This window comes from Melanaphis sacchari, unplaced genomic scaffold (genome assembly GCF_002803265.2).
Source record: "Melanaphis sacchari strain LSU unplaced genomic scaffold, SCAv2.0 Contig254_pilon_pilon, whole genome shotgun sequence".
NCBI classification, from domain to species: domain Eukaryota; kingdom Metazoa; phylum Arthropoda; class Insecta; order Hemiptera; family Aphididae; genus Melanaphis; species Melanaphis sacchari.
The window spans coordinates 236,928-259,667 of record NW_020271128.1 but is presented as its reverse complement, the minus strand read 5'-3'; the positions used below and the strand labels follow the sequence as shown (position 1 = coordinate 259,667).

At 28.2% G+C, this 22,740-nt stretch overlaps 1 protein-coding gene across 3 annotated transcripts in view; it reads left to right on the top strand.

Moving 5' to 3' along the window:
* Positions 1-22,740, top strand: part of LOC112595095 — an 89,518-nt gene that overhangs the window by 56,843 nt on the left and 9,935 nt on the right. Inside the window, exons 3-6 of one of the 3 annotated variants that reach the window (XM_025340184.1) lie at positions 7,231-7,375; positions 8,198-8,326; positions 9,876-10,067; positions 21,147-21,272. In XM_025340184.1, the coding sequence (XP_025195969.1) occupies positions 7,231-7,375; positions 8,198-8,326; positions 9,876-10,067; positions 21,147-21,253 (573 nt within the window). In that variant the 3' untranslated portion in view covers positions 21,254-21,272. Of the gene's footprint in view, positions 1-7,230; positions 7,376-8,194; positions 8,327-9,875; positions 10,068-21,146; positions 21,273-22,740 lie in introns of all 3 variants that reach the window. The other 2 variants (XM_025340183.1, XM_025340185.1) reach the window with 2 other exon arrangements.

The following is a 22,740-nucleotide window of genomic DNA, read 5'->3' as shown; positions in this document are numbered from 1 at the left end:
ATGATATTATTATCACTGGAATCAATGGACGTTCATTGTTCATATTACGCTGTATATGAATAATTCGTTTGTAATATACTTACATTATTATTATTAATATTATACGGCAATTATAATGATATGCGTATATGTACTACGCCTCTCACCTGCTGTGGCAGACCTGTGTGCTTATAATTCTATATTTCAATTAGCAAAGTTTTGTGAAACCGTTTGTGACGGAGACACGCAAAAACAATGTCCTCGGCCGTTCGAACAGCCAAGTTTGAGTGAAACAGCTCGGCGAAAGTCCGGACGAGACTTCACTACGTCCACCGATCCATGATTCGTCTGGGATTACGATTACACTATAATGCCGCCTACGTATTAATAATTTTTACTCGAATCGCGAATATGTCACTAGGGTCCTCCATCTTCACCAACTATCAACATCGTCTATATATTATAATACCGTGCCGACATAGCCCCGTCAACGCCAGATTATATTGTATTTTGATATCGTATCGTTCTAAACGGGGTCTGGACTTACAAATATTAATTGAAAACTTAAGTATACAAAACAAAAAAATGGCTACATAACGTATAACATAATGTGTTATTTATAAGGGCCCCGACGTACATTTCGTTGGACAGAAGTGCACAGTACACGTGTGCACAGTACACGTTCGATTAAAAATTTTTGTGCAACCCGAACTAAAATTAAATCGTACATTATAACATGTGGTAAAAACAAAAAATTTAAAAAACATTTATTATGTCGTATAAGCAATTGATATCAATATAAAATAAGTGTAAATAATTATTATTTAGTACTAATTGTTTGTTTACTATGCTAAATGTTAATATATTTAACAATTTTTTTAAATTATTTGTATTATAGAATTTTTATTTTTTTATTAATTCACAATTAATATTTAGTCGACTAATATGTTTGATGAAAAAAAAAAAAGAATGCGGTAGGCCCACTAGTACCTTTCAAAATTAATTCATGGCCGCCTTTACAAAATTCCATCGAGGACTACTGCTATAGTAAATCCACTTTTGTAATGTTAAATAATATAATTTTGTTATTTTTAACAATTGTATCTAACTATTTAAAAATGTATGACATAATATCGTTGAATTAATTCAATAATTCTGGAAAACTTTATGATTAATTAAAATAACATCTTTTGGGTTTCATCGAAATAACATTTGAAAATCTAGGTTGGTTGAAGTTAAAATACATTCATACAGTTTGACTAGATAAAACATTTATTTGTTTATTAATCAAAAGTAAAATAATAAATTATTCTGACTAAGCGGTTCAATATGATAAATAAAATAATAACTAAAACATTTTGAGAATGTAAATATTTGTATTGTACACGTGTGTATTGTTCAAAAATTCGTATTTGTATGAAATCCAATATTTTTTGGTAAAAATATGTTAAAACGTACGTTTGATATTATGCTGTGTACTAAAATCAACAACTTAAATACAACGAATAAATAGTTTGATGTATAACAGTAGTTAAATACGTTAACTTTGGTGTAATATTTAGCATGTCCATTAGTTTCTTAAGCTTGTTGAAAATTAGTTAGACACATAAATTTCTAAATAATACTAAATGGTTTGCGTAAAATGATCGTTTATTAAATTTTAACAGCGTTGATTAGACGTTATATTCAGAAGTTTTGTTTCCGTATGTATTAAAAACACACTACAATAAAATATTGTAGGTTCATTTAAAATAATCCTTTCAACTCAATTATTCTTAATGTTAGAGAGAATTGGCCTATTATCCAATTATTTCAACATGATAATAATATTACTTAGGGGTTTTGGTATTAATATTTTATTAATATTTAAATTTCGAAGTGAGTGTTTTAAAATTTAAATTTTAAAAATTAAATATTAGTAACTTTTATTGTTGAGTACTTTTGAAGATGTATTGTACAATAAAATTATTATTATAAATTTACAATATTGAATTCGGTTTTAAAATATTTAAATGCCATTATTATTAAAATACTATATTTTTTGTATTACCGTTGAAAGCAACAAAGTAATTTTTCCGGTCATTCACTCAGCTATACATATTATATATAACACGCCTAGATCCGCATTTACATATGCAATAAGTATATACTATCGCATATCTACCTCTTGCAGCAATGAACTCACCACGTACTTCACATACGTATATGAATTTCTAAGGTCTAAAATGGAAGGAATTTATTACTCTGGTCGTCGAAAATCACTCGATTACGTACCACCCATGTGTAGACGGCCGTGTAAACAACTTGTCCTTTTACCAGGAATTCGACGAACGAATAATACGCATACTTGGCACCGATTCGACCGAAAATCGGGCAGGTGCCCTCGTTAACACGTTTCGAGCCTCCTTTGATATTACTATTTTATGAAGGTCTATCTACCTATTATTGTACATACACCACACAAGCTATTATAAATTATCATTTTAGGAATTATCAAGCGATATAACATAGGTTATATAGATTTATGGCGACGTGTTCGTGCATTGCGCAAACTCGCATATGCAAAATAATATTAAAGATTTCACGGTAACTTTTGATCACCGTGTACTCATGTAGAAAATAGTATTCCACTTTTGAACTTTAAATATTAACATGCAAATTCGGCAATTTTGCATCAAACGCTTAGTCCTAACTAAAATAACGGGTGACTATAGTATTTGTGCATCGTTGCACACGGAGAGTGACTGCCTATAGTATTAAACTCTGTGAAAAGCGAATAATAATATAGCGCGTATTGTGTGCTGCGTATCATGTACTTACAGTGGCGTGCAGGTGTTTATATTATACGAAACATCGTGAAGCCTATTTTAGAACTGTTTTATTGTTATAGTCGGAAAATTTCAATACTACGCGAATAAACCCTGTCTGTTTTATTACTTTGTAATAATAAACACATAAATTGCACACAATGTGCGTTTTTCGTTAACGTTTGTGAACATGGGATTCCTTCATACCACCAGACTAGATGAGTACAGATTCCGTTTTCGTTTAAAACAAATGAATTACGCAATTTTATCGCACACGATAATTTGGAAACTGCCTACTCATTCGCAATGAATCCGTATACTAGAAAACTGCAGTGCAAATAAATAATAATCATGTAACAAGATAATAATATGTATACATGTGTGCTATGTTAAAATGTATTGAATGTAATCGTATACTGTAATACAATAAATTACTATTATAAATTCGACGTATGGTTCTCACATAGCACTATGCTAATAATACGTTACAAAATGTTATAATAATATGGTACGTATTATCATTATTACCATTTGATACGATTTTTCTACAAGGCAGCGTAAATATTATATTTTACCTAGCGAAGTAAAAACTGATAAAAACTACGCATGGTGTATGGATTACAAATAAAATTTAAATGTAAAACATTTCGCATTAGGTTAGGTTTTTTAAAATATGGTAAACAATTTACAATATTTCGTACTTTGTACTTTTTACTATAACAAATATTCACAGCATATCAATAAAAATATGTATTACTTTTTTGTTTGAAGTAAAATTGAAAAACGAACAAAAAGTGTACAGTGTATAAGCTTAGGTAGACGGAATGATGATACAAACAAGGTATAGGGTAGAATTCTCATCATTGTCCCATTTCGTAAACTGATTATATCAACAATAATATTATCTTTATTAGTATTTATTTAAGTAATTGGTAAAAATTCTATCAAATTTATTGAACTATTTATCGATACCGGATTTGTCAAATTACATTATAATATATAATGTACATTTTTATCGCTAAAAAACAGTAATTACTGAGATGAAATAAAATAACCTCCACGAATTAATATTTATTTATTTTTTTTATTGAATCTTTTTAGTCTATTATTGGTCATGAATATTTTATACTCGTCACTACACGCTACGCTATTAAAGTGTGTAAACAATGATAACTATAAAAGTGCATTGTCATAATTTCATAGTTGTATATTTCTTAAATACTCTATTAAGGTACCTTTAATTTTATCGATATTATATTATATTAATTAAACCATAGTGTAAGTAAATTGTCCTAAATTGTTCTCATTGTCTTTACAATTTATTATCTAAGTATTTTACGGTAAATATATGGGTTATATATTATTATATTATTCTTATATTTCTGAACAGCAGCAATTTTATTACCTAGTACATAGTCCAAACAAAGATTTTTGTTTGCATAAACTTTAATTTTTGGTTTTTTTTTTTTTTTTAAAAAGACTATAGTATTAAACTAACTAGTCTCTTTTATACAAATACGCAGTGAATCGATTTACTTGCTTACCTACTCCACAATTTATCTTTTAATACTTCATTTCTTTAAATTCTTATTTTTGGAATTTTAAAATATTTAAATACTTAAATTTCCTTACGATATAAAAGTATTCTTTTGCAATATAGACTTGTGTTCAAATAAAATCACTCTTTATCACTGTAAATTATACTAAGTCATGATATGTTTTTTTTTTTTTAATGTTAATATTTCCAAATTAAATTCTATAACTAGTAGTCTCTATGTTGCTAAATTTTATCTAGATACTAAAAATCATATTACTGAATAATGTTTTTACGTCAAATAAAATACATATTATGTAACTGATAACTATAAACAATTAATTTTTTTTTTTAATTATAAAATTGTGTCAATATAATATTAATTACTAAATTATTCAAATCTTTTTAAATATACTCGTTTAAATTTAAATCAATAAATATCAGAATTAAAAAAAATAAATAAATAACCATTGGCTTTTATTTTTCAAAATCTCAACGAAAACCGATATCAAAAAATTCAAACTTAATTTAAAACCGTTACTAATACTGTAAACAATTTAGAAAACTGAAATTAATAAAAATAATTTTATGTATTGGCATTTTATAACTAATATCAATGTTTACGAAAATTATAGTTATACGTTATAAATATTTATTTATCATTATGTAATATGTGTTTGAATTTATTAATAGAAATTTTAATTTAACTATAAAAAATAATTGTTAACAGTTACCATCGCTAAAACCAATAGGTATCGAAAGTATTCACTACTAATCTTCAAACCTATACATTATATAAATCTAAACAAAAACTGTTCATGAAATTGAAACGTTTCTATTTGCATATTAATTTTTTTAAATACCATTAAACAGTAATTCCCAATCTTTTCAGTTATACGGACTATCAATTTTGTAAAAAATATTTGAGGCTCTCTATAATAGCTTACCTATAAACGTATGCACACGTTAATTATTAGAAATAGAAGAATTGAAAAAACAATTATTTATTCTAAAATAACTAGTCAACTTAATTGTACGTGAAATACTGAAACAGTTTAATGTGATTTTTGACCTTGCTTGTCCCCCTACGGCTACAAAAGAGTCATATCTGGATTAAAACTGGATAGTTTTAGACTAAAATCACTCTCAAAATCAGTTTTCTCTTATATTTATTTAAAAAAAAAAAAAATATGTAAAAATAAATTAAATTGTATAAATAGATTGTCGAAAAGTCCATCAAGTTTCTGAGAGGTTTCATTTTCCTCCACATTATTTTCGACTAAAATTATGTCTATTTTCCTTCAATATTTTAGCCAGTGTTATTGTATTATGTTCCATACTATTAAGATAGAGTAAGGCTAGGATCACAATTTGCGCTTATCGGTTGATATAATTACATTCTGGTATCGACTGTCTATTGATTGTTCATATTATGTCTAATTTTCTTTTCCTTAAACGGGTATTCATTTGTTGCTGAAATGTCCAATAATTATAAAAAATATTAAAAAATATAATATTATAGTAAATTAATTTTTATTTTGATATATATAAATTATTTGTATGAACTATTTTATTCTTTTATTTGTATATAACATAATACCTGACAAAAAACAAAATATTTTAATCAATTTCATTTTTTTTTTTTTTTTTACTTTACCTATTTTATTTATTATTTATTGGAGGAAAATGGACCGTGGAAGAAAACAATATCTGGTTTTTGGAGGAAAATGGCTTCGGCCAAGTTTCTTAGTGTAATTTATCACGGTAAAATACGATACAAATGATTAGTAACAGGTCATAATAAACGAACTACATGAGATAAAACTGTATTCAAACGGTCAATAACGTAATTATGAAAAAAATATATAATAATATTATTTTAAATATAATATACGTTAGTTATATATATATATCATATATGTTAATATTATATGATTTACGGCCCGGTACCACGCTGCTCGCGGCCCATGGATTGGGAACCGCTGCCATAAAGAATTCAAATAGTTAAAAAAAATAATAGTGTCTTAGTATATTTAAAAATTTTAAAAACCAGAATTTTAATAAATGCATTAGTTAAAAGAGAATAAGGGTGTATTTACATGAGAAATCACACTGTATGCACAATACACTAACTCATCATTTTTACAAGCTCTTTTTCCCCGACGAAAATGATTTCTTCTTACAGCAATGTTGGGAAACCCTAAAGTAGTAAAACATAAATAAATATATAAACTGTATACATTTATTTATGTTTTTGTGTTTTTTTAAAAGCACGTGTAATATTATACAATGACTTGTCTAAAATTAAACTCCATTTTTACTATTAAGACGGCTATCGAAACATTCAATAAATATAATTTTGTAATAAGCATCACTTGTGAGTTTCTCACACACACTTAAGCATTACACATACTAAGGCCTCAAATGAACCTCTACTCCGGATTATACGAAACCCTACGTCATTTTTTCAACTAAATCAATTTTCAAGCAAGCTCTAAGACGCATATGCATATTGGTGTTCAGCACTAGGTTAGTCTTATACGTTATACGGTATGTTTATTGCTATACACAATCGGATGTATTTTTTAAATACTATCAGTAAGTTAATATAACTGTATGCGTCTACACATTATACTCGCGTATTGATGAATAAAATTATTAGATGACACATCGCGGCGCACGCACGAATGCCTATAATATTACTAATAATTTTTAGTATATAGATAGTAGGTACCATATGAATAACTCCCGTACACAATATTGTATGAGGCGTTGTAAAAAGTGCACGCCCGCGCCCTCATGCACGGATATACGTCATTATTTTATTTTTATTGATATAATTATTGTTTTCGACAAAAATCAATTAATTTCATTTGTTTTATTTGTTTTTTTTCTTTTGTTTTTATATAGGCCGACATCACGTGCAGCAGTACGAAACAATCCGTCGGCGTGATATTTACGCGTACGAATTTTGTCACGCTCAAGTACGTGACAGATTCGTGGGGCACGCGTGTCAACGGTTTTAGATTAATTATAACCGCCTTCAAAGATCCTTGTAAGTATTTTTTTTTTTTAGAGAGAGAAGGAGAGAGAGATAGATAGATCCCAAACGCTGTGCCCGCACCCCCACCTCACAAAGTCCCGCGGTTTTCCACTATTCACCACCGCCCAACGTCACACCGAAACCATTTCGTATACATCAGTGTATAAAATACCGATATTAAGCTCTGTCTGTCTCGTCGAATATTACTCACGGCATTATTTGTCACGCACATATATACACACACGTATTATATATATATATATATTAATTGTATATTGCATGTATTACCATGCATGATACACAATATCAAATTCTTATGCCCGTTCGATAATAACGAATACCATCAACACACTTACCATACCATCAATGTGATATTAGGTCCTTTATATATTTTCGTCAAGTCGTCTAATCCCTCCTCTACCGCGTACCATTGAAAAAAGTTCAAGTTTTTTCGTTATACCCTATGTATTCGTAATTCACATTACATCTTTATAACGTGTAATATTATAACACAATAATTTTATAACATTTTCGGTTAGAATAACATTGCATCTAATTTATTTATTTCTTATAATTGTACAGTCCACGTATATGCTCCAAATCCATAGTCCAGAATGTATATAATTTTATCAGTATTTTAAAATCGATTAAAAAATAAATCAATCAAAAGTTATTGAAAACCTTAAAAGTTAATAAAATTATAACAGACAGAGCAACAATGCCATAAAATTACATACGCTGTACGACACCTAAATCAATATATATATATTTTTATGTGCATTATCAAAAGTTCGATAAATCCACGTTTAAAAAACGTGTTTTTTTCTTCTGTTGTTCCAGTCCACAATTGCAGGGAATTCAAATGTCAAACGATGTCGCAATGCATCTCCAACGACCTAGTGTGCGACAACATCAACCACTGTCCCGACGGTACGGACGAAGCGACAACGCCAACTTGTCAAGGTACGGCGAACAGTTAGATTAACATTTTTGTATTCAGGCAAGGTAGGGTCATAATAATAAACTTGACGATCAAGTAAATTAAAATACACGTGCAACAATGGGCGAGGGACCATTTTAATCGTACTCTTATTTTAACAATCACAATAATAAAATCGTCGCGTTTATTATTAATTCTTTTCATATTTTGTCATCGACCCGTCGTAGCGATGGCTACGTGACAGACGATAAACTTTTATTATAATTTATGGTTGAACGTACTCACTTATACACACACATACACATACTGTATATACTTCATGTGTATGAAACATTTTTTCAGATTCAGAGCGAAGCGAGTTATTCAAAATGATGATAATGATTAATAATATTTTATGTAGGCTTACCGCTAACGGTTTAATTTTTTCGGTCATTTTAAATCTTTTCAGTATTATATTATTACAAATAATATAATACCTTGCTGTAGGTAATAATTTACCTACTATCCACAATGACAAAATAATGATGTTGAAAAATGTTCAAAACCCAAGGATTTTAACTAAATTTTGATAAACTTTTGAAAAACAAAGCTTTGTTCGGAATTTATTTTTGAACAAGATCGATTGCTTTCAGAAAAAGTGACCCGCCCAATTATCGTTCGGTATTGGATACTGTTTTATTTATTATTATTATTATTTTTTTTATTTATCTCGAATGTCATTTAATATTATTGTTTCAAACAACCTACCTATGCAATGCAATAGTGAAAAAAAAATAATAAGCCAACTACAATTAAAGACCCTCTGCAAAACTCGCTTCTAATTGGGATCGTTGAATATTCCAGTCGAGTCCCATATTTTACGCTGTTTGAGGTTTTAATTCAATGCAATTATAATTGAATACCACTTTAAACTCGTCATTAAATAATGTCCATAACGGAACAGTATTTAAGCAAAATACTGGTATAATACTTTTGCTTATATTGTTTTTCTGACTTTCAGAATTTTATTTTGACATTTTTACTTGATTTGTGTATTTGTGTACATAAAAAAAAAATAACTATTGGATTTCATTTAATATCATATAAGACACTAAACGAGTATTTAATACCTATATTAATTTTAAAACAAATGAAACGATCACTTACCACAAAAGAAGCCGATATATTACAGATAACTCCGTGAAATTTGAACATACCTCAATGACCACCGAGATATATCAAACAATTATTATCTAGTGGAATAAACAATTAGATTTATTAAACTAGAGCATAATAATAATAATAATAATAATAATAATATTATATTACAATCGGCACCCACACGATTCGGTTATGGCGCTGTTCGTAAAACCATGCACGGTAGTCAACCAAATATTATCCAATATCGTCCGCAAAGGATAGAATACCAGCGTGCGCAGCTCCTGCTTAATATAATAATAATTAATAATTAATACTTATATCATAACACGCCTCTTACGATTTATTTTATTGTATCATAATTATATACAATCCATATATACCGTTTCCGTTCATCGTGAAAAATCTTTACCAAATTTATCATTTCGTTCACAGGTGCTTCGTCGTTGACACTGTTGGGCATTAACATCACCATACTCGTAGTCGCCTCGCTTGTTGTAGTCTCAATATTGGGCGTGTGCGTTATCGTGTTGACCGTTTACTGCATATGTTACCGGACGTCGAATGGTACGATCCCAACTTCCAGGCATAGCGCCTCGTTGCACGACACGTCAAACAATTTTCAAAGTAAGTCATTTTATCATAATATTAAGTATGTTTAAATGTTCAGGACCACTAGTCAATTGATATCGTTTTTGAAAAAATAAATAAATATTCACTTGTATGTGTGAGAGAGTAATTATTGTTATCATGAGTCGATGGACAGTGAAATACATTTAAACAAAACGCACGAAATAATGTACATGTTACCAATCTGTGTTATGGTAATTCCTTTTATTTCACCGCAATTCTTAAGTTTAATAATTGGGATTCTGAACACAATAATATTATTGTATCAAACAATATATGCTGTCTAATTATTAACTAGTATAAATTAGGTATAAATAATTGTTATCGTCTAATGTTTATTGACAATAAGAATTTTATTTTTACGAACAAAAAATTTTACTCTCGGAAATTTTACTATTATTATTCCTCTGGATTTTAGTTGTTTTTGACAGTATTTTTCAGCTAAATTACAAACTTTTTTAAACTTTTTCTAAAAATTTAAATAAATAAACTTACTTTAAATGTATTAATCTCATGTTTTAAAATACTATAAAACCCGAAAATCCTGAAAAGTACAAACACATACTTTACAACTATTATACTAAAAAAATACCCCTAAAAAGCATAAAACAAAAAAAGCCTATAACGCTTGAAAAGTTCAAATAAAAATTGGTTTATTTTACGCAGTGTGAATTTAATTTATAGCTTCGTATAATAACAATAAAAAATTTTAAATGCATGTACAATTTAAATTCTAATCATTCATTTGGTCTAAAGTCTAAACATAATATATAAATATTAATGAAAAATCCACTAAGCTGAAAAAAAAATATCTGTTTAACTTGTAACCATTTTAAAACGTTGGGTATTCTAACAATTATTTATATATTATATAGGGTTATTTGACCATTATTTTATTCTTTTGTAATGCACTTAATCAAATTTTGACATTTTGAATTTTGAATTACATTATATTTTTTATGCTACTTTATGAGTGTCCAATAGCGATACAGAATTATTCTTTCATATTAAAACCACCCTTGATATTTATTATGTAGATAACTTTTTTCAAAATGTTGTTGTATTTAAATTTAAATCCATACCAATAATATTTATAATAATTATGTGACTATACTTAAGGATATATACTATCCTTGATACTGACCTTGATTGTTTATAAATAATTAAAAATAAAACATTTTTATTTTTTTATATTTTATTAGTAAATTTATATCAATTATTATAATTTATAAATTATTACAGCTTCCATATATTTAAACATAATATATTAACATTACCTAACTAGTACAGTAAATTTAATAAGTTATCAGATATTATTTTTATATCTATATTTTTAATACCTATATTATATAGTATATATTAAAATAAATTGTTTTCATAAAAAAAAAAAATAAAAAAATAATTGTATATCATTACATCACTATAGTAAAATATATTTATTAAATATATATATATATGAAAAAACTAAAACACAATAATAATAAAAATGATAAAGATAATAATACTAAAAGCTACTACTTGCGTGTTTGACGATAATGATGATAATTTTATCACCCTATGTTACACTCAAGATTCAACAGATACTAAATATCGCCATTAAAATATTTTGTAACGTGTATTTTTGAACAGTGTAATAAGTTTAAAGCTTCTTTGAAGTTTTACTTAAAAATAGAGGCTATTATTTATGTTCCAACACATTATTTATTAATGTATAAAAATATTATTTTTTCTCAGATTATTTATTTTTTCAATGAGAACAACTTTAAAAATGTGAAGTATATTTTATGTATTTCTATCAGATTTAATATTTAAAACATGTTTTTAAAAAACAAATTTGATAATTTTGATACTATTTTTAACGGATCAAATATTGAATAATTTACTCTATCAAATTCATGCGTTTGGCTAATTTTTCATACGATATTATTTTTGTAATGCTTTTGTAATCGTCATAGCCCGTTTGTCATATCAGAACAGTACGAGCAGGATATCATTGTATTAAAATAAGTAAAAAATGGTCAATGATATGTAATAAAATCAATCACATCATGTTGAGTTAAATAATAATAATTATAATGATATTCTATGTTTATTAAAACATCAAGTATGTGTTAAGTATATTATTTTTTTCCAATACGTATAGGTCATAACTGTAAATTAAAAAAATTAATTAGTTACTAATTTATATTAATAAAAAATAAAACTAAAACTGTTTTAATTAAAGTAAAATTATTTTAATCATTGGTTAAAATTTTGTATTTTTCACTTATAAAAACTATTATAAATTATAATTTATAGAACTCATTAATATTGAGTACAAGTGTATTATATGTAATAAAATCTTATTTTTTCAAATTTAAAAATAAATAATAAATATTTTATTTCTTAAAAATATACTTTCTTTAGGTAAATCATGATATAAAATATTGTTTATGTCATAGTTAAATAAAATATCATATAATTTAACTTAAATTCTATGTTAATGACTTATTTTCCTTCAATTAAGCCATTATCTAATATAATATCACGCAGATATAACAAAGCGCATGCAATCTATGGATCTCATCTAATAATTTCCAGGAAGGAGAGAAGAATAGCTGTAATAAATATGAACAAATTAAATTTATCAAAAAAAAAAAAAAATTATATTAATGATAACAATAATGAAATGTGACTTTTAAAAATAACTCTTATTATACAAATAGGTATATTATAAATAATTAGTATTTGATTTGACTCAATATAACTTAATATACACTTAATATAAACTTTTTTTCACACGTTCGCAATTATCTAAATTTACTGATTACAATAATGACAGTTGATTACGAACAAAAATTCCTTAGATAAAAATATCTATATATTTTATGAGACATTAGAAAAATATCAATCAACCAAGTGAAGTATCAATATTGCCTATCTATAACCCCGTGTAATGTTAATTGATTTAAAATGAAATATTATAGTATGGTAAATGGGAAAACTATCTCATCAGTATTTTTTTTTTTTTTTTTTTTTTTTTTATTTAGTTGACCCGCGGCTACTAAGGCCATTGGGTTTTGTTAATGATTAGGTTAACATAATATTAGAAGAAGAGAAAAAAAAAAATAATGATAATAATAATAATAATAGTAAATATAAGGAGAAAATGAAAGATAAACAACAAAAAAAAGAAAGAAAACAAAGACAAACAAACAAACAATAGTGATAATATTGGATTTTGATTTTAGATCTTGTTGAGTAAATTTGATCCTGTGACGAATTTGATAGTAGCTGATATAGAGCTGGGATCCGGGTTGAGTGCTGACGATAGTGATTCTGGAAGCATGGACTTTTCTCGGGAATGATCGAATGCACGGCATTCTGTGAATATGTGTTTAATGTCAAGTAGGACTCCGCATGCAGGACATATAGGGGGGTCTTCTTTGGCCATAAGAAAGCTATGTGATATTTTAGTGTGTCTGATTCTTAGTCTTGTGATTATGATTTCAAGTTTTCTGGGGAATTCCAGGGGGAAAGGCCAGTAATGTATATTTTGTTTAATTTCATGTAGTTTGGTGGAGTGAGAGGACCACAGGTGGAGCCACGTACTTGTGCATTTATTTTTTACAATTGCGAGGATGTCGTTGTACGCGATGATTTTGCATGTTGCTGATTGAGAAGATGTGGACGCCTTTTTGGCGGCTTGGTCGGCGCGTTCATTTCCGCATATATTGGCGTGGCCAGGAATCCAGAAAAGTTTGATTTTTAAGTTACTATTTTGGAGATTTTGTATATAATTTTGAATGTGAAGGCTTATGTCAGAGGGGTTGAGTACATTTTTAATATTGTTGATTGCGCTAAGAGAGTCTGTAAAAATTATTGAGTCTTTGAGGTCATGGTTTTTGATGAGATGGAGAGCTTTGAGGATAGCTATACATTCTGCGGTGAATATTGAACAGGGGTTTCTCATCAGTATTACAAACCCAGAATATAGCATAATGTTCCTTTGGAAGTGCTCACTTAAAAAATGTATTTGTTTTTATAAGTCTATGTCATAGAATTATGCATTTTATTATAACAAGACAGTTTACATTATAATTTTATACGAATACGTATGTGTACGAGATTTGGCTTAAACAAGTAAACCAAAAGTTATTTAAACTTACCAAGTTAGGTATATTTTTTTATGATAATAAAATTTTGTGTAAATATAATATACTTAACAAATTTTTTATGTAATAACAAAGATATGTGTGTGTGTGTGTGTGTGTGTGTATTTAATTAAAAAAGGATTTATTTTTTGAATAATATAACTTAAACTATGTATTTTAATATTTAGATAAATATTATATATTGTATTATTTCTGTAAAACAGATACAACAATACATATTTTTTAAGCACGAAAAGTACTATATATATCGTCATATGAATTGCATGGTAGAAAAAAATATAAACATTTAAATTTCAACAAATAACTGAGTTTTAGGAATTATTAAGTAATAATTTTTAATTTGACCTGTGTAAACTTGCAAATGTTATGACAATAATATACTAAATATTTGAATCACTCTCTATAGCAATATAATTCAGATCTTAATTTAAAAAAAAAAAGTAAATAAAATAGTTTTTTTAAATGTTTTAGGTATGCGCTATTAAATCGACACGGGAAAGAATAATACGTTACGCTTGGCATAAATATGTGGCCAAAGGTATATATTTATTTTTTTTCGTCTTACGTGAATTACCGGACGGGAATTGGTTTTTAATATCGTTTCACGGGATAAAAGTAGCATACGTACAAAATAGTATTAGGTAACGTAAAAGTAAATCTCCGTGACCGTCATCGTTTAGACATAGACACATTAATACCGTCGTCTGTGCTGCGTATTTTCGCGCACACATAAAGATGCGCTTGTGTATGTGTCACTTGTCTGCGCAAATCTTTTCTTTTTTTCTTTTACACCGCAAGTCGTTATTCCGCCAACAATGCCGTCGTTTTAATCGGTTTTCTAAACTTCCGGTCGTCTGTGCGTATCCGCCACCGCCGTCACTTTGACGGTTTTATTAACGAGGGAGCCGCCAAGGTAGATATATATATATATTTAAGTGAGCACGCGCGTATGCATATATATGTTTTTCCGGTCAGATTTGAGGGATTCGGGTGTCTTGCCAAAATAAAAACGGACAAATAAAACTGAAAAGATAATATATAAATACATTTTCATATACATATTATTAGCCCAATTATAATTAGTATAGCGTTTTGTGTATACGTTTCGTGGTTGTGACGACGAATAAAATGCGTTTTTAATCAATATTGCCAGTTTTTTTTTTGTTTTTTTTTTCGTATGGCGCTTATACCCGGGAGTAGGCCCGAAGGCCTATAGTTCGGACGCCTATTTGGCAGAAATTTTAGTGGGCACCCGTAGGTTTCTGCTATGCCCGAGTGGGGGGCGGCGGATTCTCTTTCCAGACACCGTGAATGCCTGAAGAGTGACGCCGCCCGTGACCGAGATTCGAACCGGCGACGTTGCGCGACGCAACCGACGCCTTAGTCCGCTCGGCCACTTCACCCCCAATATTGCCAGTGCCGGGTTTGGATTAACAAACCACCCCCTAGGCTTGAGGCAATAACAGAACAATTTTTTTTTTATTTTTTTTTAGAATTACATTATAATGCTTTTGATTTAAACCATTCAAACTAGTTTAAATTAAAATAAAACTAATTTTTCACTCCTATAAGCCTAAAAATAGATACAATAAGTGAAAAAAAATGTACTTTTTTAATAACTGATGTTTTATTTCGGTCCACTTATGCTATTAGGGTTTTTATTTTATTCTAACCATTTAGAAGCAACCTGTATATGTAAATCTAATTTGCATTATTCACAACTAGGTATTATAAATTAATACTTTTTGTTACCTACTAAAATGTTGTCTGCAATGGAAATATCGATATCATAATATCATGATATCGTAATTTCTTTTTGTACACTGTATTCGATTTGCTTACGTACAAAAAATCCGATAATAACCTTAATATGCAAAGTTATGAATATATCGTATACTTGTAAATTAAGGTGTATTTTTCATAGATAATATACTGAAAAGTATTAATGAACTGTAGTGGTACTTATAATCAACAATTGCAGAGTACAATTTTTAAAATTATAGCATTTAAGTCTTTGTGATTAAAGAATATTTATTTGTTTCATATGTTGAATCTGTTATTACGCATTACATTAAAGCTACGTTTAATATTTAAAACACATGGAGTTTAAAAAAAAAAAACATCGTTAAAATTAAAACTGTAAACGTTATGGAAATAAATAATAATTGAAAAGTTCCACGTATAATATTGTAGAATCCAATAGCTTTAAAAATGATTATTAAAGTCTGCTACAACCTAGGAATGTGTCCTATATAAGTTCACGCCACTGTGGGTATACTGGTAGTACACATAATATGTTTTCAGATAATATATTTATGTGTGGATACCGTGTATTATAACGGATGGGTACTTGCTGTATATTATTATCTATCACCGAGATGTTATATAATATTGTTGCGTGAATAAACACGCAGACGGCGGTCGTGTCAGCGTTACCACCTGTTTGTCTATAACATTATTATTATTATTATTATTATTATATCGTTATACTATTATCATATTATTATATATTATATTATACGGTAGTTTATACTAATTTAGATCGCTATTCGAAGCGTCCTTGTTGTCTCCGAGCGCTGCGCCAGTGTTGGAAATTAAACCCTTTATTATCATATAATAAAATAATAATAATAATTATGTGATATGGGCGAATCCGTAAAATAATCGTGTCTGTGCAATCGGCGGCAATTATCAAACGCCACTGAAACTGTTCGTTGCATCACACGAAGGGATTCCCTGCGGACGATCTCCTCCTACATTGTCCTTTGCAATCTTACAGTGATTCGTGGCCGTATCCTATCGTAAACCGACCCCCGTAAAACCCTAACTGGTGTATACATAAAATCTTGGCTGACTGGTTTTCCTGTAGTGTATATCAAGTACAGCTGTATACCTAATATACTCGTACACCTAACCGTCCGTTGTCGGTGTCATAGTAAGTTTTTTTACGTGCAATAAAAACGTACAATAAGTATTATAATATTATTGGTAATAACAAATTTTATTATATGATATATTACGTCATAGTATTTATGTATATTTTCTAAAATACGCTCGAATATAATGTGTCGAAACAATCTGCAGTGTGGTGATTCCTAGAAAATAAATACTCGTATCGACTAACCATCTTGACTGTGGTTACATTTTTACAATAGTATGACATATACGAAAAATAAAAGTTTATTTTTAAAATATTTATTTTTGTTTATTTCCATTGAACGAAGTATTAATTTTTTAGCATTTCAATTTCAAAAGAAGGCAATTATCGCACAAATACGTTGTACGTCTGAAAATTAATTCAAGGTATTCTTGCAAAGGGAAATTTTACCTTCAAGGTATCCCTTTAGCTTTCATCTAGATACGATGCGATATTATTGTCATAATTTTGGAAAATAAAACTATATGAGAGACTAATAATATATTATACGAAATATTAAACAAGGGTTATTAAAATATTTTAAACTATTTTGTTCACCCTACTTATTGCTGTTTTGAAATTAGTGAAGATTTACCTGTATTTATTATCAGAAAAGAAAATACTATTAATAATAATATTATTGATCTAGTTTCCAAAAATCTTAAATTTGGTGACCTAGAATTGACTCCTTGAACTTTAACCTAGCCGTTCTACTGATTACTGATTTTTCACGGTGATTATCTTAAAACTTTGTCGACAATTCTTCTCACGAATCTCAAACGTATATGGCTCTATTTTATTATCATACGATACATGTATCCTTATTGAAATTTAATTTTCTAACGATATTTCAAACGTTTAATTGCCTTTTCATAACTATTTTATCTTTAAATGTGATAGAAATTGGTAATATGAAATTCTATCGATCGCGACGAAGCGATAGTTTTTTAATGGCAGTTAACTGAGAGTACTGAGATCTATTTTAATAAACTCTACTTACTGAACATTTTGCAACTTTTTGTACATATCATCTATTTTATCTTAGTATACTTTTTGCCTGGGGTCTATTTACCTCCAGTTTAAATTATATTTGTACATGATAATCGTGCTGAACTCATTTACCACGTTTGATGCTCTAATAATTTCGAACTCAGCTTAGTCATTGGCGATTACAACTCGCCTAATTTCATCTAGTCTGTTACTGACTGCAATTAAATGTATAGTGTTAGTATTACACATAAAGTTCGGTTGGTTGGAAACCAGTATACACTACTTATTTTATACAATTGAAGGATATGATATTCCTGATAGAAATTTATCTTACATGTGTATCTAAATGTTAAAAAAAATTATTATCTAAAAATAAAGTAACTCATAAAATAAACTATCAATTTGGTAACAGTTTTTATGAATATATGTTATCCTTATTACGAAAAAATTTGAGTTCTAACGCCTTTATAGAAATAATTTAAATTTCATGAAAAAACGCCTAAGTGGTAATTCAAAACTATTCTAATAATTTATCCAGAACCATTAGAACATCTGTTTGATATCAGAGGAGGTACACCTTTATTATTTTGGCTTGAAGTAACCAAGTAACTCCTCTGTTTGTCTTTTACTTTTGTTTTGTGTTTAAAAATCCACGAAACCGTTAGACGCATTTACATCTGGATTTTTTCATTTCTTCCATCTATCATTTCTATATCGACTAATGAGATCAACGGTGCTTTTATTTCACTTGGTAAAGCTCGTATATATCTGGCCCAGATAGTATTTCTACTTTTATTATATATCCATATATCATTTTATTTTTTGTTTTCCAATTTATTAGTTTAATTTTTAATAAGTATTTTGACTTTGCTTATAAAATAGATCATGTAACATCTATCCTAAAATCTAAGGATATAATCTATATTACTTACTACCTTATAGGAATATTTATGGCTTACTTTTTTCTATGTAAAATTTGAGTGGAAATCGTACTCAAAGAAATAGAGCGATCTATTTTGTGAACTAAACTAAGATGAATTTCTCTCTGGTCGTTCAACGGTTACTTGCCATATTTATTTTATATGTTTCCTTCATTAAAATTTTGAAATAAGGAATTAGGTTAATGTAATTCACACCGATATTTATAAAGCATTTGATTCGTTGGATCACGGCACTCTTCTACGTATTCTTAATTATATTTATTTATATTGTTATATTATCTATAATTAACTACTTACCTGCATATTTTTACCTAAAACTTTTGCATGTTTTACTTTATTTTTTAACTTTATTTTGTCATCGCCTATAAATTATAAGTATGCAACTTCACTAAATTCTTAGTAAACCCCGTATGATGTTAATCTTTTATTGAAAAAATAAATATCATAATTTACAGTATTAGTGTCAACATCGAATTTTCATTATTAACCGATGACAGCGTCTATCGTCTAACCGTTCGCTAATACCGTTGTTACTGTACAGTTCGATTCAAGTATATACTATTATACTAACGAATCCCCTAAGACCCCGAGGGTCGAACGACTTATTTCCGGTGTCACAGGCGACACCAGTTTCCGGTCGGGAACAATGTGCATGCCTTTAGGTATACACTTAAAACTACTTTGCCGCTTTACCACTCTACCATTTTACATTATACTTCAACACGGACACATTCGCTGTGTATACAATAAAGGATGTCTCTGTTACGTAGTCTATAATCGTAAAAAAAAAAAAAATATCACACTATTATAAAAATGGGTAGTATAAAAACACACCAATCTGACCATACACACGTTCTCGCGGGGATAAAAATGACAGATTTAATCATTGGCTTGTTTTAACTACATGTTCATCGTTGAGTTTTTTCATGATTGGCAACAAAAAAGTGTCATTTTATATTCAAAAACTACCACCTAAAATACTTCAGTCAAAAGCTTGTAATAGTTTCGTACTGTTATTATAATTTGACAAATAAAGAATAATACGTATACTTATACATATACTATACTATTTTAGACATTTATGATTTCCCCTTAACGTATTTTATATGCCAATTATTTTGAAAATATATGTTTAATCATGTTGCTTAAAGAGCATGCAAACTTCATTGCTAAAACTAGCACAAAATATATGTTGATAAATGCATGTTACAGTTATAACCTTAAGAAACTTTACTTTCGAACCTTTACATCAATGTTTTTAAAACTATTGCACAAAAACGCGTCAAGTTGATTTTTATAATATTATAAATAACGTGTACATAATTGATATCTGTTTATGGTTTGCAATAACGTTTTACGCGTTATATTACAAAATATTGAAAGATCTTAACACAACGTGATACAATAAAACTTCAACTTTACATCATTAATAGATCGACACATTAAAATGTGTACACTGCAGCTTGTAATATTATAATATTTTAGTATATAAAAAAGCATGTATACATGAAGGTCAGAGTGGTTCTCAACCTCTTTTATTCTACGCCCCCTTTGTATATTTTCAAAAATCGCGCCCCTTCCTATTAATTGAAAAAATTGTTCATCTTTTTTCGTGTACTTTACAAATGAACTATACAATATTCGGAATGACTATTTTTTTTGTTGATGATAATTTATCGGTTATCCATTATTGATACCCGATAACGGATAAAAAAAACCGGTCAATTATTTTTTTTCTCAACGTTTTAAAATAAAAATTGTATTTCGTAGTAATTGATGCGCTTCCCCAGCAATGCGTATAGGTCCTCCAATTTGGAAACTAGTGATGTAGGTTGGTGATCGTATTATATACCTATTAAATGTTTTAATAATGTGTATGAATGTTATACAAATAAAATATAATTCAAGTAATAAGATAATGACAACAATGACGTTTGAAATGTGAAGGTGCATTTTTGATGTTATAATACTAATAATGATATCTATTGTATATTGAAGAATTGAATAATATTCAATTGACGATGATTTTTTGAACGAAATCTTAAAAAATAATATTATTTGTTGATAATTTCAGTGATTGGCGTAAATGGAATTGGACGGTCGGGAAACTGGCAGCACCCTGCGGGCCAACAGCTAGGGTACAGCTCGGCACGGGTCCGTCTCTACTGCCAGGCAAAGTGAAATATACTGGCTCTGACAGGTAAAAATAAATAATATAACACTTATATAATAAGAAAAAATTGCTTTAAGAATAAATTTTCTATCATTTCGTATCTTCGCGTACCTACACATTATAATATTATAAGTATGTACTTTTCAAGTCAGTGTCAAAACCAAGGAATGTTTCTATATCCCTTTTATTGCCTTATTTACTTGATTTCATTCTTCAAATCAATATTCAAAAAATGTTGACCGCTCGCCACACAGTAGGTGTTAAGTGTTCCTTGTCATTGAGAATTAAATCACTGTAATGTATATGTAAAATTTGAAATCGATCATTGCATATAAAAAACTATTCTGCAAAAAGTCGGCAATGAGTATAAATAAATATGTTTTGAATAGTTAGAATAATTTATTTTACTCTAAATTTTTTACTAAAAAACACAGATAGGTTGAGATTTTTTTTTCATAAAAACTCGGTAAACTTAAACATTTATTATAAATTATATTATCTTAGGTAATAATACAATCGAACTATTATCTCTCTATTAATAATAACTAAATGGATACTGGGGTCTCTTATAGTATTTGCCATATTGATAAGTATACTTTTATATCACTTATTCTTCGAGTGTATTAAATGTAATTTAAAAGGAATTTCAGAAAACTTATTACTTAAAATTTATAATATCTATAACACAATATTGTTTGATGGTCATTGCCTATTAAATATATACGTTCATACAAATATTGACAGTTAATAGCCGTAAATAGTAGATGAATATACGATAGCCAAATAATTCGTCTTATTCCGTTAATTAACAATCATTGTCATTACTCGTTAATAAATTTATTGGCCAATGAATTTTTTTTTATTTTGTGACATCTTGGCATTAGCCCCTTAAAAAAAAAAATAATAATAATACGTCCTTTGACGTCAACGTTATAAAAGCAAGTCAGGCACGTGTGTAGTTCAAAAACGGGGACAATGTTTCGCCGTATGAACACGATTAAAATGACGGCTATCGCCAGAACACTATCCAGTTATCGCCAAAAACTTTCAACAAGACCACAATAGCTTTTTGTCCCTTTACGTAAGCTACGACATTTACATAATAGATACAGTGTATGTAACCTGCATCATACGTATATTTGGATAATATAGTTATTAAAATATAATGATACTGACTCATACACGAAATTTTTACTAACAAACATCTTTAAATGGTAAAACATATACTACGGATAATCTAAAATATTCTTTTAAATATTTCATTTATTATTTTGAAAGTTCTTTAATTCATAAAATCCTTCAAAAGCAATTTTTTATTTTAATTCCATATCATTGAATTGAAATAATTAATTACTATATCGATTAATGAAAATACTTATTAATTATTCACTATAATAATTTTATAGTAATTTAAAAAAAAATAGTGGCTGTTAAAGAAATCCAACAGTAAAAATCAATAGCTTATAATAACATAGATAAGTACTTACAATATAAC